This window comes from Colobus angolensis, unplaced genomic scaffold (assembly GCF_000951035.1).
Source record: "Colobus angolensis palliatus isolate OR3802 unplaced genomic scaffold, Cang.pa_1.0 Scaffold82, whole genome shotgun sequence".
Classification (NCBI taxonomy): domain Eukaryota; kingdom Metazoa; phylum Chordata; class Mammalia; order Primates; family Cercopithecidae; genus Colobus; species Colobus angolensis.
In genome coordinates this window covers 5,566,467-5,580,899 of record NW_012122043.1, presented here as the reverse complement: position 1 = coordinate 5,580,899, position 14,433 = coordinate 5,566,467, and the positions used below count along the sequence as shown (strand labels likewise).

At 49.3% G+C, this 14,433-nt stretch overlaps 1 protein-coding gene across 1 annotated transcript; it reads left to right on the top strand.

Annotated features, from left to right (window-relative positions):
• Positions 1-11,617: 11,617 nt before the first annotated feature.
• Positions 11,618-13,535, top strand: ACKR3 (atypical chemokine receptor 3). The gene has a single exon (XM_011929618.1). The coding sequence runs from the start codon at positions 11,645-11,647 to the stop codon at positions 12,731-12,733; it is 1,089 nt and encodes a 362-aa protein (XP_011785008.1). The 5' UTR covers positions 11,618-11,644; the 3' UTR covers positions 12,734-13,535.
• The last annotated feature ends 898 nt before the right edge of the window (positions 13,536-14,433 follow it).

The following is a 14,433-nucleotide window of genomic DNA, read 5'->3' as shown; positions in this document are numbered from 1 at the left end:
GCGACCCCTCCGGAGGCCCCCGGAGAGCAGGTGTGCGCCTCGCCTCCCGCTGGGCAGCCAGTTCAGGAGAAAAATGTGAAGCTTTTATCTAAACAAAATATTTCTTTTGTTAAGGGCTTTCTCCACACTGAGACTTTCTAGCCACGTGAGACTTTGACCTCCCAGTCCCCCAGATGAAGCGCTGGGACCGAGCGTCTGCTGTTATTTTTAGTAGAAGTATAAAAAGAATCTCTAAAAGTTTTAGCTCTGGAGAAGGCGTGAATACAGCTGGTGCCTTCACACACTCCACTTGAGCCGCTCTTAAAGAACTCCAGGAGATGAGAAAGCAATACGAAAGCCAAAGCATTGCACATGAGGACGGGCTGGCGGGTGGCCTTTGGGTCCCTGTCTTATGGGTGATTTTTGTAAATGGGGCATTAGAGATGAGTATCGCCTGGATTACATTTTTAGGTTGAATTCCTCCCATGGGGGGAACTTTAGGAATATGCTTCCAAATAAGAATGTAGATTTCAATAATTGTAGTAAAGTGTTTGCCAAACTCATCTCAGAAAAAGATATTATCGAAAGGCATTTATTATCTTCTTAATGCGTGTCTGGCACTGGGCAGACACTGTAGAATACTATCTTGATTAAAGTCTCAAGGATTTTGTGCCTGAAGTCCTTTACAAATAAAAATATTCAAGTATAATCTATTATAAAGACTCTTTTTCCCCACTTTGGGGATATACGGTGTGGTATCGACTCATTGGTCATACCAAAACTGTTACTTCTGTTTTGGAGGAATTAGCAAAGAAAACCCAGGCTTAGCAAATCAACACCGAAGTTCAGAAGTTCAGAGTAATTTGTCTTGGGAACAAAGTCTTCCCTAGAGCGAAGAGGCATTCACAGGAACTCTTGGTGTTAATGGGATTGTTCAAGATATACCTGAGACCAGATAAATATTTGATGATTTTGCCAAGCACTAGAGTTTCTTTACAGTGTTTCTTTGGCTGACGTTTTCCCCCATGGGGTTCGGACTTTGTGGCTTCATCAGATTTTGCAAATGAAAGAAGGCTGGGGTTTCCCAAGAGTGCGCTTGTGCAGGAAACAACAGCCTAGTGAGGTTTACAAGAGGGGTGTGTTCTGTGTATGTGTGTGTGTGTGTGTGTGTCTGCCTGTGGGATGGGGGTGGCACGGGGGAGAGAGGGATGTGGGTTACAAAGCTGCCATCTAGAGGCTAGAGGCTCTTTTCTGCAGTGTATATAATGCAAGTCGGCAGCCAGCAGAGCTCACAGTTGTTGCAAACTGCTCAGCACTAAGGGAGCCAGCGCACGGCACAGCCAGGAAGGCGAGCGAGCTCAGCCAGCCGAGCCAGCCCAGAGGTAAGGAAACAGTGCTCGGGCAGCAGCTCTGCTTGGAAAGAAGGCATGGCTTCTGCTCTTAAGCCAAGGGGTCTTTTTCAAAGGACTTCTTTAAAATCGCTGAGATGGGTGCTTTTGAGTCTGCGGGTCTGGTTTCTAAAAACCCAGGCTGCACGTAGCTGCATTGCAAAGTGCTTTTGCTAATTCGGAGGGCTTCACCTTTCGCTTCAGAAAGCAAAAGGCAGTTTTCTTAAGTCACTTGCAGAAGGAAATTTCCTTGTGTATTTAGGAATCTGGTATTTATTTGCTGTGTGGCTATTTAAGCTCCAGTAAGCAGGGGAACTTTGCAAGAACACAGACTATCCATTCTGCCTGACCAATTTGGCATGGGGATTAGCTTGGCACCCACTGTTTACCTGTTTTGCTTCTAGTATATCAGTTTGGAAACAGATAAAATTGGCAGTAAATACATAATTCCAGAACGATGAACACTTTATGAAGAGGCATCCTTAATGGAGCAGAAAACTGCTGAGAATCTTTCTGAGTCCAAGATGTATTTGAATTCAGTACTTTGGGGGATTTACCAGAGTCTGTAAGTCCGGAAGCTATAAACGTGAATGTTAAATACAGCCCGGTCTTCTCTTCTCTTGATGGCACGCTTGCTAATCTAATTTGAGTACTGTTCTCTTAAAAGGTGTTAAGTCCAACTTCAATTGTTGGGAGTGGCGGGTGGGGGGAAGCACACACACAAGTCTACTATTTTGCAGTTTAAATATACTCTTCAGGTAAAATGTGGATTTTGTTCAATTTTGTTGGCATGTGCAAAGATTCAAGGAGTGACTGAGAGAACTTTGGAGTGAGGTCAGGAATGGGTGGTTAGCCAAGACTTGTAACTTCCAGGGAGAATGAGAAGTTGTAAAAGTCAGACTGGCTGTCTCTCTTTTCTCCCTTCCTCTTTCTGTCTTTCTTTCTTTCCTTTTGCTCACAACAGGATTACTTAGTTTTTCAAAAGTGGGAGAGAGCTTCCTTAACTGGTTTACAGCCCTTTGAACGTATTTGGTGCAGTGACATCCCCTGAAATTTCAGTCCGCAACATCTCAACGTGGTCACTTTGTTCTGTTCTTTTTTAAAGGCAGATGCTGCCTTTAGTGTCCCTTTATTTATTCCAGGAAAAATGTGGACATCAGCTAGGCACGCCTAGCAAAGAAAGTGGAGGCTGCTGGTTTCTGTGCTTTAACTTTCCATAGATTTTAAATGAATAAACTGCTCGTCCTTCTTTCATCAGAATATGAGCTTTCCCCAGATGGAAAGCCTTTTTCTAAAGCAAAGTTGCACATGGGAGCTCTAGCTTGGAAACAATTTGCTCTTTTTCCCCCAGTCTCTGCCATAAACACTTGAATGTGCATACAACTGCAGAGCTTAATGCCACAACCTCCAGGAGATTGGGGGGAGGGGGAAGCTGCCCAGGATGGGGGTGGGAAAGCAAAGGAAAATGGAGAAATGGCTGTAGTTTGCTGCCCATCAGCCTTTTTCTTTTAAGGGGCAGACATTGCAGTTGTCGTTTTAAAAAAGTTCCATAAAGTATCGCCAAGGCAGCATGCCTGTGCAACACACACAGGATTTTGGGGCTGTGTTTCCTCCGTATTAACAGCGAGTCGTTGAAGCGTTGAGAAGGTATTATGATTTTTAATCAGGCCCAGAACAGGCCAAGTATAGGCTTTCTGAATGAAAAAAACAAACAAACAAACAAAAAACAAAAAAAAACCCCAAAAACAAAAAACTCTACTGAATCAGGAACAGTGGCTTTTTGTGTGATCGTTTTAGGGAGAGAGCTCCTGTTTTCAAGTCGATGTGAGGGAAATTGGTTGAAGTTACTCAAACCTGAGGCTGAAGGGCAGTCACTTTATAAACCTTAAGAGTAACCGAGGGGAAAGAAAAAGACCTCAAAGATTACAAAACTTTAGATTTTTCTCAGTGATTTTGTACAACATGAGGGGAATTTGGGGCCAGAAGGCATTTGTACCTTTAAACCAGGCAACCAAAGAGCTTAGTTTTACTCTTAGGAGCAAGAACAGTATTAAAATGCCTTCAATTGGATTGCATGTGTGTAGGTATAATTTAGAAAGAAACTAAAGATTGTGTCATGTCAAGTGTTATCAAAGTCCAGGAAAGAAAAGACAAAGCTCCCGGACACGTATTTTCTGTTGAAATGAAAGCGAGCAAGCCAGAAATAGACAGATCAGGACAGGGAGGGGTGCAGGGGCTGTCCTTGATTTTGAATACTTGATGGTTTCCTGCAGGGAATATTTGATGCTTTTATCTACTAATTTAGAAGTGGGAAAAAAAAGGCATTATTGCTTCGATATTAAAGTGATCGGGGAATTGCATAATTTTATGGTGACAAATTTAAAGAGCCGCAAGTAGTTTTGGAAGCAGACTGTGTTTTGTTCCAGGCACTGAAAAAGTGGAGGGGGGCTGAGGCTATCTCAGGTGGCCTTGAACCGCTGTTGGCAAAGGGACAGATAACGAGCCCAGGGCAGCGTGGGGGACTTTGCGTTTTGAAGTCTGGGTCAGCCAGATAGGAAGCATATTTTGCTTTTCCTGCTATAACAGATATGTGGGCATCCTCCCTCAGTTGTAGATGCAGAGCCTAAGTTTGCACAGCATCCTCCTGGGAAACCCATTGTGTCTGGCTGAGGGCGGGGGGTGAGGAGGCTCTCCTAGCCTGGCTGACCTCCCACTGCCTCGTCCTGGTCCTAAGCTGGGTGGGAATCAGGGCTCTGATTACAGTGGGCCAGCCCAGACGCCAGCCTTTGTGACGTGGGAATCTCTGGACCTGCTCTTGTGGGGATAGCTTTGCTTCCCTGTCGGGCAGCTGAGCACAATAGACCAGATCAGGTTTCTGGATGTGGGATTTATTTGATCCACCAAATCCTTAAAGTGGACGAGGATGCCCCACGTGTTCATGTGAAGTATGTCTAAGGACCCTGAGAAGAGGTGGACTGTATCTGAATCAGGGTATAGAGTTTTCTGTAGTTACTGTTGTTGTTGAGTTCTCAATTAATTCAAAGCAGGTATGTACTTGCATAAAATAAGATCACTCAGGTCACTGGTGAATGTGCAGTTGAGACTGTTTTCCATTTGCTGGCAGCAGAGGTGCCAGACAGCTCTCCATTCTGCTATCAGCCCTAGCGGATAGTCACAGAGAGTCCACCTGGGCCGAAGCTTCCGTGGGTTTCTCCCCTAGGTTACTTGGTTGGTTTCCCCATAGATTTGATGTAGCGTTGGTTAAAAACACACAGAGACACACACATGCCCACGCACACCCCACTCAGTGATGCGCAGTTGCCTAATGGTTCTTCAGAGGTAGTGTGGATTCTCCTGATCTAACTTTCAGGCTCAGCGTAAGCCGGGGCTGGCCTGGTGGAAGAGGTGTTATCTGCTCAGAGACCAGAGCGTTTGCTTTTGTAGCATGACTCCCGCTGGAAGGTCCCTGGAGATGTTGGGAAGGGGAAGAGAACTCTGTTCTTAGCCACAAGCCTGCCATAACCCAGTCTCTTCACCTGACCTGGCCTCAGTTGCTAGGTGTGCAAACAGTGAGGGCCGCTGTCCCAGCTCTTGTCTGGGACAATACCAAGTTTCTTCATGAAATTCCTTTGTGGGACACAGCTCTCACACTGGAGAAAGCCAGTGAAGGAGGAGAGGTCCTGCAGGGCCCAGAGGGCCAGAGGGCCCCTCGTTTGGGAGCTGGTCCTGGGGCCCCAGGCCTGGCCTGAGTTATCTTATCTGTGCCACTGTAGAGGAGTGACGTGTGTGTAGCAGCCTGGTCTGCACCCAGCTACCAGAACACCCCACTGCAAAGCCGCCTGTGGGGTTCGTATCACCTCCATTCTCAAAGCTTCCTCTGCCCCAAAGCCATGGCCTTGCTCTAGACCTTCCTGGTTCCTGCATGGACAAGCCCAGGCCACATTCCTTGCCCACCCTTTACGGCCCAACCCTTACCTCCATCTGCTCTTTGTGGAGAGTCCTTGCCTCAGCCAGGCTGGGTGACTTTACCCATGGCTGTGCCTTCCTGGAACGTCCTTGATCACCACTACCTCCTTGAAGGCCCCATACGCCACCAGAGTAGACACCCCTCATCTTCCTGCTGCAGGGGCATGCATCACCTTGCTCATGCCTGGGAGCTGACGGGCTTGCGTGCCTTCCCAGCTAGCCGGTGGGGTCTCGGGGATTGTGGGGAGATGTTTCTGATCTGTTGTCCTCACATGCCCCAGAGCAGTGCCCCCTCGAACAAGAGGCTCAGTCCGCCAACACCAGCTCGGTGATGATTTCAGAAAAGTCTCTCCTGGACGCCCGTCTCCGCCGCTGGCCACGGTCGCTGGTCTCGGTGGACCATGATTAACTGCTGGCTCATTGAGCACCTACTGTGTACAGCTGTAGCTGTATAGCTGTATGGCTGTAGCTACGTAAAGTTACAGAAGACTTGGTTGGGGGTGTGGGGCTCGGTAGGAATGAGGTGGAGGGGGCAAGAAACATGAACAACGTCATGGTACAAAAGACATTTCAGAATGGAGATGTGCGGTGTGGGGCCAGGAGAAGGTGGGAGAATCAGAAGGGCAGAGGGCATCAGTGGGGAAGAGTCTGTGGTTGGAGACTGCGAACATATGGAAGGGAGTTTGGGGGAACACTGGCTGGGTGCCTGAACACATGGCATTCTCTGGAAGGAGCTAACCAGCGTGAGGACATGCTGATTGCATACTTAGCCACCACCCATGGAGGCTCTAAACCTGAGTGCCTCTAATTCTGGCTTCACCCTCAGCTTGCAGAGTGAGCCCAGGGAGACCATTTGGATGCAGCTGAATACCCCAGGCTGCTTGCCGCAGCACGGTTGTTGTCAAGGATACTTGGTTGATGAATAAAAACTCCCAGAAACGAGAGGTGAATCTCCGGGAAAAGTCCTGCAATTGACAAGAGGAGCCCCATCTGGGCTGTGAGTGACAGAGGAGTCCCTTTGCAGGCCATAGGCTGGAAGGGATGGAGGGCTGGACAGGTGCTCGCCACCGCCGGCCACAGGAAAGTTCTCTCCCTGTCACTGCAACATGCGACAGGGCCGCTAAAAAGGGGACCCCTGTACGAAGGAATGAATGAGATAAAACAGAGCAGGCGCTGGGAAAAAGGGAATGAAAGCTGACGTTCACTGCTTTTCGTTCTCCCTTGGGTCTCTGTGGTCCAGGAAAATGGAACATGAACCTCGATTGTTTGCGGACCATTCCTCCCTTTATGAACATTTACATAATTCTTGATGTCAAATTTCAAATAACACAGGAGTTTATAGAGTAAAAACTACAAGTCTCCTTTTGTTCCCTCCTCCTACCCTCCCGGCCCCAAGTTTAATACTTGCAGGTCTTTTTCTATGCCTTCGTGCACATATATTTACATATAAAAATACATAAATGTAATTTCTGTGTGTCTTTCTGCCTAGCTGGGATTGTGCTGTGTGTGTGTGCGTCTGCGCATGGTCTTTCACTGAACAACGTGCCGTAACTCTCCCTGTGCATGAAGGGAGGCCTCCCTCTCACAGCTGTATTGTATTCCAGATGGAGACACCAGGCTTTACTGAGTCATGCCTCTGTTGAAAGACATTTATGTTGTCTCCAGTGTTTGCTCGTAAATAAATACTGCTTTAAAAAGCATCTTGTGTACATTTGGAGACACATGAATATTTTGAGGAGAGAAATGTGTGAATTTGTATCATCACAGAACTGGAAAGAAACGTCTTTTGTTCTGCACTCCCTCCCCTTCCTTCCCCCTGGAATCTTTTACCCAGAAACCTTAGAACCTGAGTGTCCAAAGTGGGTCTTCTTCCCCTGCCTGCCCTGGCGTGGGCACTGAGGCCATAGAAACCAGTCAGTGGGCAGGTTTGATTCACACCCAGAAATGTTTCTTAGACCCTGGCCTCAAGGGGGAATGGAATTGTTGGTTGATTCCAGCAGAGGCTGACTGGTCTAAGTGGAATGTCTCCTTCAGACCCTGTGGCTATCGGCTGTCCCAGCTTCCCAGCATCAACAGACCCGGCTCAGGCTGAGAGGCATTCAGAATGTATACAAGGGCCCACGGGCTGGCCCATCCAGATCTGTGCGGAATGCAATCAGCGCTTTCTGTATGGGATGAGGTAATCCCCTGCTTTTGCTTAAGGGGACCTGTGATTTCTGTGTAGGGCCCTCTGGGGGTTCATTAGAGGCCTCCCTCTCTCTCTCCACTTTCAGATTTTGCAGGGAGCTTTGTCACCAGGCCTTTGGGAACCAGGGGCCCTGGGTACACATTTCATAGTTTGCCCTATGAAGCTTTTGTTCCTATCAGGGATTCTGAGAGTGTCACTTGTTAAGGTCTAAGCAGGTAATTTAGGAAGATTCTTTGCTCCAGTGGCGGACACACACCATCAGTGAATGGTGTTCAATGCAAGTGGGCCCTGCCCACCCTAAGCGTCCTGCACGCAGGCTGGGGCGGCCAGAGCCTTTGTCGCAGACCACATTCCATGTTACATGGCAGTTCCCTGTTTTGAATAAGGGGATTGATTGTCTTTGTCAAATAATAATCTGTTTTCTGGAGACAGCCCTTGTTTCTGAAACCTAATGCATGAAAAATACCGAAATGACGAAAGGCTGAGCTATTGTATGACACTTTTTTTTGTTGTTGTTTGTTTTATTTAGCTCCCATTTAAATTTGCAGAGAACTTGATGGCTGCACTGTCTGCTTAATCTCCCTTTTCGCTATACTTTCCTTTATCTGACCACTGGAGCCTTTGGTGGTGGGAAGGAAGAGGCTGGTCCAGGCCCCTAGAGGAAAGCAGGTGATCAGGGTGTGGGCCTCTGACTTCATTTCCTGGCCAGTCCCAGTGTGGGCTGCTGTTCCTTGGACTGACTGGTGGTTAGTGATTGAGGATCGGTGATCGGTGATCAGTGATCGGTGACTGATGATTGGTGGCCGGTGATCGGTGGGGCAGTGAGGAGCTCCACCCTCTGCTCTCTCATTCAGCCCTTGGGCAGCAACAGCCACACCCTGGTTGGAAGTTTCCCACTGTGCCACCCAGGAGGGAAGAAGCAAGGAAAGAGGGGAGGACCGCCGAGCGGGGAAGTGCCTATCTCAGAAATATTATTTTTGACTCAGAGGACCAGTGGTCCCTAAATCAAATTTTCTTTGCCCAAAGAGGCAGAGGTAGAAAGCCAAGGACTGGATGGAGGTCTCTGAGCCCTTTTCCACCTCCCAGTCCCACTCTGGGCTCTGAGAATACTGAAGGCTGCTGGTAGCTCAAAGCGGGTGAGTGTCTGTTTTGTGCTAAGAATGGAGGAACTGGAAGGAAGGACACACTGGAGATGTGGGAACCAGACGTCTTCTCACTGAGTGACCTGGCCTCCTGCAGGGGCCGTCCATGCCGAGCAGTGGCCAGGCACCTGGCCAGCCGGCACCTGACATGTCTCCACACTGGAGGGCGAGTAAGACCTGAGCCAGAGGACTGTCACCATGATGGGGGAGAGAGGTGGGGTGGATTCGGGATCCAAGTTCTGGCGAACAAAGACTGAGGGTCATTTCTTTCTAGCCCCTGTGAATGGCCCAAACCCCAGGATTTATGGCAGCTTCTGCTGAGTGGCTGTGCCAGTGGGGACAGAGCAGGGAGCCCAAGCCAGGCGCCAGCCGAGCTGCCCTCTGGACCCAGCTGCTGTCCCTGCTGCTGCCCAGCTGTGGGGCCGTCCTCCATTCAAGCTTTTCTGCTCCCTGGGACTCTGGGGTCAGATAAGATCATGGGTGAAAGTGTTTTGGAAACCAAGCCATGATGCAAATGTGTTTTGTTTTAAGGAAATGGGACAAAGGAAAAGGTGGTTGCAGTAGAGCCATGTGGGAGAGCAAAGGTGAAATCCTTGTCTGCTGGAATCACAGGGTGGAGAGTGGAACGTCAGCTCTGGGTGGTGGCCAAGGGAAGGTGGAGATAGTAGCTTCAAGGCACAGCCTGGGGCTGGCTGTCTGCCCTGGGGCTGGCTGTCCGTCTGGCAGGCCAGGGTTTCCTCGGCTCCCTGCTGGGCCTACGTCCTTTTGGAGTTCTAGAGCTGCGTCTTAGGACAGGTGTGCCGAGCCTCCTACTTGGAGTTTCTGTCCTGACCTTGACCTTGCTCACCTCCACAGGCACCCTCCCATGCTTGGGCATCAGGGCTTGTCATAAGTCAGTGGTCACAGGGCTTGATTCCTCCTAGTGGGTGACTCTGAGGACAGCCAGGCCTCCCGCTGCAGGACCAGCGTGGTTCCCTCCATAGAGGGCTTTCAGAGTGGGGAGGGGATGCGGCTGTCATGGGAGGCCCAGCGCTTTCTGTCGGCCGCGGAGGACACTGAGTCAGGTTAGGTCACCAGGAGGGGACCCCACGGTGATTCACATCCTGCAGAGGGAAGTGCGCAGAAGCCTGCAGCAGTCTCCGCTAAGTGGGGTTCAAGCGAGGTCCTCTGCTGTGAAAGATGGGGCTGTGGAGCCGAGGCCGCGCAATTTCTCACTTTTCAGGGATTCTGTTCATGTTGTCCCAAAGGAGAAACCCGTCAAACAACCCAGTCTCTGTGTGAGCCTGTGAGTCTCCCTCCACCGGGGATATTTATTACTCAGCCAGTAAAGCCAGTTTTCAAGGGGAGTAGAATTAAACCAGGTTCTGCTTTTTGCTAAAGGGAAAAACCGCTCGCCTTAGGTGGGAGACTCCCCAGGGTTCTTTCTTCTTGGCCAGGGAGGGAGAAAGGGGAGACGTTTTACTGAGCATCGTTTTACTGAGCATCGGCCGGGGCCAAGCTCTGAATTAGGCCTTTTCTTCTTAGGCTATCTGTGAGATAGGCGCTGCTGTCCTGGGGAGGCCGATGCAGACAGATTAACTCTTAAGGTAAATGCTAATGAATAGAGGAGCCAGAGTTCCAAGCCAGGAATGTCTGATCTCGGAGTGGGCGGCTTCCCGGCTGCGGCTTTGCGTACTGCTAGCGTAGCTACCTGGACATTGATGCCCTGACCATTGTCCCTGATCTTCCAGGAAATTCTCAAATGTAACCTGGAATCCACTTTAAATGAACTTGGTAAATAATGACTTGACCCTAGGCCAGTCATTACCTGGGACAAGTGAGGGGGAAGGGCATCCACCCGACTGTGTCACTGTCAACTGCATCCTTGGGCTGAGGTTTTGATTTTACAGTGGGGTTCAGGCAGGGCCAATTGCTGACCCAGGACCATGGCCTGGAGGGATGTCAGGGCCTTCCCATGGGCGGACTGACAGTAGAAGATGGCCCCTGTCCGTCTATCTGGAGAAATCACTGCCAGATAACAATAGTACTCTGTGGCTGAATTCTGGCTGGCAGTGAAATGGTGATGGAGTGTTGGTCTCACCTCAGGTCAGCAGGGAAAACAGTTGGGAAAATCGTCAGCCCTCCTGAAATGCAGCAGGTGGTGGTTTTTGTGCTTTGAGTCTTGGCACACTTTGCTCTTGAAGCAGTTGAACAGATAAAGGAATGGGAAAACGGGTGCTGATGCAGAGCTTGAGACAGCTGCTTGGTTGCCCTTCATTGAAAACCACACTGTCAGCCCAGAGTCTTCAGGTTTGGGGCGCAGCGAAGCTGTGGCCACCTCGCGTAGGCTCACTGTGTTTCCAGAGGCTTTATGACTGCACACTGGGGCTGCCTGAGACCCAGGTTTACATGTGAATTTAGCAGAAAAGTAAAGAGTGCTGAGTCACATTTTAAATGCAAATTTGAAGGAGGATTTGAAATGCTTTCATTAAGACACCAAAGCAGGACACTTATAATACAGCGGTGCCAGGAGCAGACAACCCTGCCATTCTTTGGGGACGTAGATAAAATGGCTCCACTGTCCCCTGCTGAGAGCGAGCAGGCCATCAACATCGCGGTGGCTGGGGCTCAGCTGCCTGACGTTTCTTTGGCCCCTGTACTGTGTTGATTTCACACCCTGGGCACAGCCAGACTGGCGGTGTCTTGAGAACATAGCCATGAAAAGATGGAGAAAGCAAACACAGTTTCTGTCTTGGAGCACCACATGGATTTAGATTCGGAGTGTTTTATTTTGTTTTGGAGAGTTTTATTATGGATGGTTTTTTTCTCCCTTTGTTGCAGAGACATTACAGAGCTAAAACCCAAACAGCTGAGCCTCTCAGGGTTCTGGAAAAGCATTTTGCCTGAAACTGGAGTTTTTCCTAATGAAGTGACTTTTCTCTTCCATCTTTTTTGTTTGCTTGGTTTTCTCGTAGGTCATTGGATTGCCCGCCCTCAGAACGATGGATCTGCATGTCTTCGACTACTCGGAGCCAGGGAACTTCTCGGACATCAACTGGCCATGCAACAGCAGCGACTGCATCGTGGTGGACACGGTGATGTGCCCCAACATGCCCAACAAAAGTGTCCTGCTCTACACGCTCGCCTTCATTTACATTTTCATCTTCGTCATCGGCATGATTGCCAACTCCGTGGTGGTCTGGGTGAACATCCAGGCCAAGACCACAGGCTATGACACGCACTGCTACATCCTGAACCTGGCCATCGCCGACCTGTGGGTTGTCCTCACCATCCCAGTCTGGGTGGTCAGCCTCGTGCAGCACAACCAGTGGCCCATGGGGGAGCTCACGTGCAAGGTCACACACCTCATCTTCTCCATCAACCTCTTTGGCAGCATCTTCTTCCTCACGTGCATGAGCGTGGACCGGTACCTCTCCATCACCTACTTCACCAACACCTCCAGCAGCAGGAAGAAGATGGTACGCCGTGTCGTCTGCGTCCTGGTGTGGCTACTGGCTTTCTGCGTGTCTCTGCCAGACACCTACTACCTGAAGACCGTCACGTCTGCGTCCAACAATGAAACCTACTGCCGGTCCTTCTACCCTGAGCACAGCATCAAGGAGTGGCTGATCGGCATGGAGCTGGTCTCTGTGGTCTTGGGCTTCGCCGTTCCCTTTTCCGTCATCGCCGTCTTCTACTTCCTGCTGGCCAGAGCCATCTCGGCGTCAGGTGACCAGGAGAAGCACAGCAGCCGGAAGATCATCTTCTCCTACGTGGTGGTCTTCCTCGTCTGCTGGCTGCCCTACCATGTGGCGGTGCTGCTGGACATCTTCTCCATCCTGCACTACATCCCTTTCACCTGCCGGCTGGAGCACGCCCTCTTCACAGCCCTGCACGTCACACAGTGCCTGTCGCTGGTGCACTGCTGCGTTAACCCTGTCCTCTACAGCTTCATCAATCGCAACTACAGGTATGAGCTGATGAAGGCCTTCATCTTCAAATACTCGGCCAAAACAGGGCTCACCAAGCTCATCGATGCCTCCAGAGTCTCAGAAACGGAGTACTCTGCCTTGGAGCAGAGCACCAAATGATCCGCCCTGGAGAGGCTCTGGGACGGGGTTGCTTGTTTTTGAACAGGGTGACGGGCCCTGTGGTGTTCTAGAGCAAAGCAAAGTAGCTTCGGGTCTTGATGCTTGAGTGGCGTGAAGAGGGGAGCACGTGCCCCCTGCATCCATTCTCTCTTTCTCTTGACGACGCGGCTGTCGTGTGGCTGTACGTGCCGACAGTCTGGCAACAGGCAGAGCTGTGTCATGCAGCAGTGCTGTGCATCAGAGCCAGCTGAGGATGGGCTTGCCTGGACTTCTGTAAGATAGGATTTTCTGTGTTTCCCGAATTTTTTATATGGTGATTTGTATTTAAATTTTAAGACTTTATTTTCTCACTATTGGTGTACCTTATAAATGTATTTGAAAGTTAAATATATTTTAAATATTGTTTGGGAGGCATAGTGCTGACATATATTCAGAGTGTTGTAGTTTTAAGGTTAGCTTGACTCCAGTTTTGACTAAGGATGACACTAATTGTTAGCTGTTTTGAAATTATATATATATATAAATATATATAAATATATAAATATATGCCAGTCTTGGCTGAAATGTTTTATTTACCATAGTTTTATATCTGTGTGGTGTTTTGTACCGGCACGGGATATGGAACAAAAACTGCTCTGTAATGCAGTTTGTGACGTTAATAGTGTTGTAAAGTTACATTTAAAAAAAACAAAAAACTGTTCCGGACTGCAAATCTGTGCACACAACGAACAGTCGCATTTCAGAGAGTTCTCTCAATTTGTAAGTTATTTTTTTTAATAAAGATTTTTGTTTCCTAAAAATGTATCAAGTCTCAGTTTTAAAAGTGTGTTTTGGCACTTGAGTAGCATGCGTGGTAGTAATACATGGATAGATACGGCACACACAGGCCAACTGAATGAAGATTTTAGAAAAAGAGTGCTACCGTAAAGCAAAAGCCACCAGGTTGACTTGTTTGAAATGATATAAAAAGAAAAACACTTGAGCATACTGCATAGTTTTTATTCATTTATTTATTTTTTATTTTCAGGCAATAACGTGTTTGGTGGGGGGGATGATTGCTAGGGTCCAGCGAGATGGTCATGGAGAGAAGGCTGGCACAGAGAAGGTGCCACTTGCTGTCCAGACAGGAGAGTTTCGGGTTGCGGGACTGGTGTCTTCATCTCTACCACCTGTGTGCTTCCAGGGCCCGTGCAAAGCCCCTTAAATCTCCTCTGCTAAGGTAAACACCTCCAGGGGCAACACTTCCTATTCAAAGCCTTCGTTCAAACTGTGCCAATCAGCTACCCTCCTGAGACCACACAAAGAGCGAATCCCCAGCTTGTGCATGTCCTTACCAGTGGTTGGAAAGAGTGCTCTCAGAATGGCCAGTTCCTGCTCTCAGAATGGCCAGTTCCTGCTCTCAGAATGGCCAATTCCTCTCTAACTCTACCTGGAGCCACGAGAACGGCGGAGACTTCAACAGACGAGTCAGCTGGGCAGGGGCTCAGAGAGGGGCTGGGCTCCCAGCACTGCCCTCACCACCTCTACCTCTGCCAAGACCTCTCTGCACAGAGAGCTGTTTGCCAACACAAAGGCAGACCCAGATGCTCATCTGACCTGTGAGCTTGGGGGCTGCTGCTAGGTTGGAAAGCACCCTGTGCAAGTCCTTGCCCCACAGACCCACAATGGGCAGCTCTGCAGTCCCCAGGGGCCCACAGACC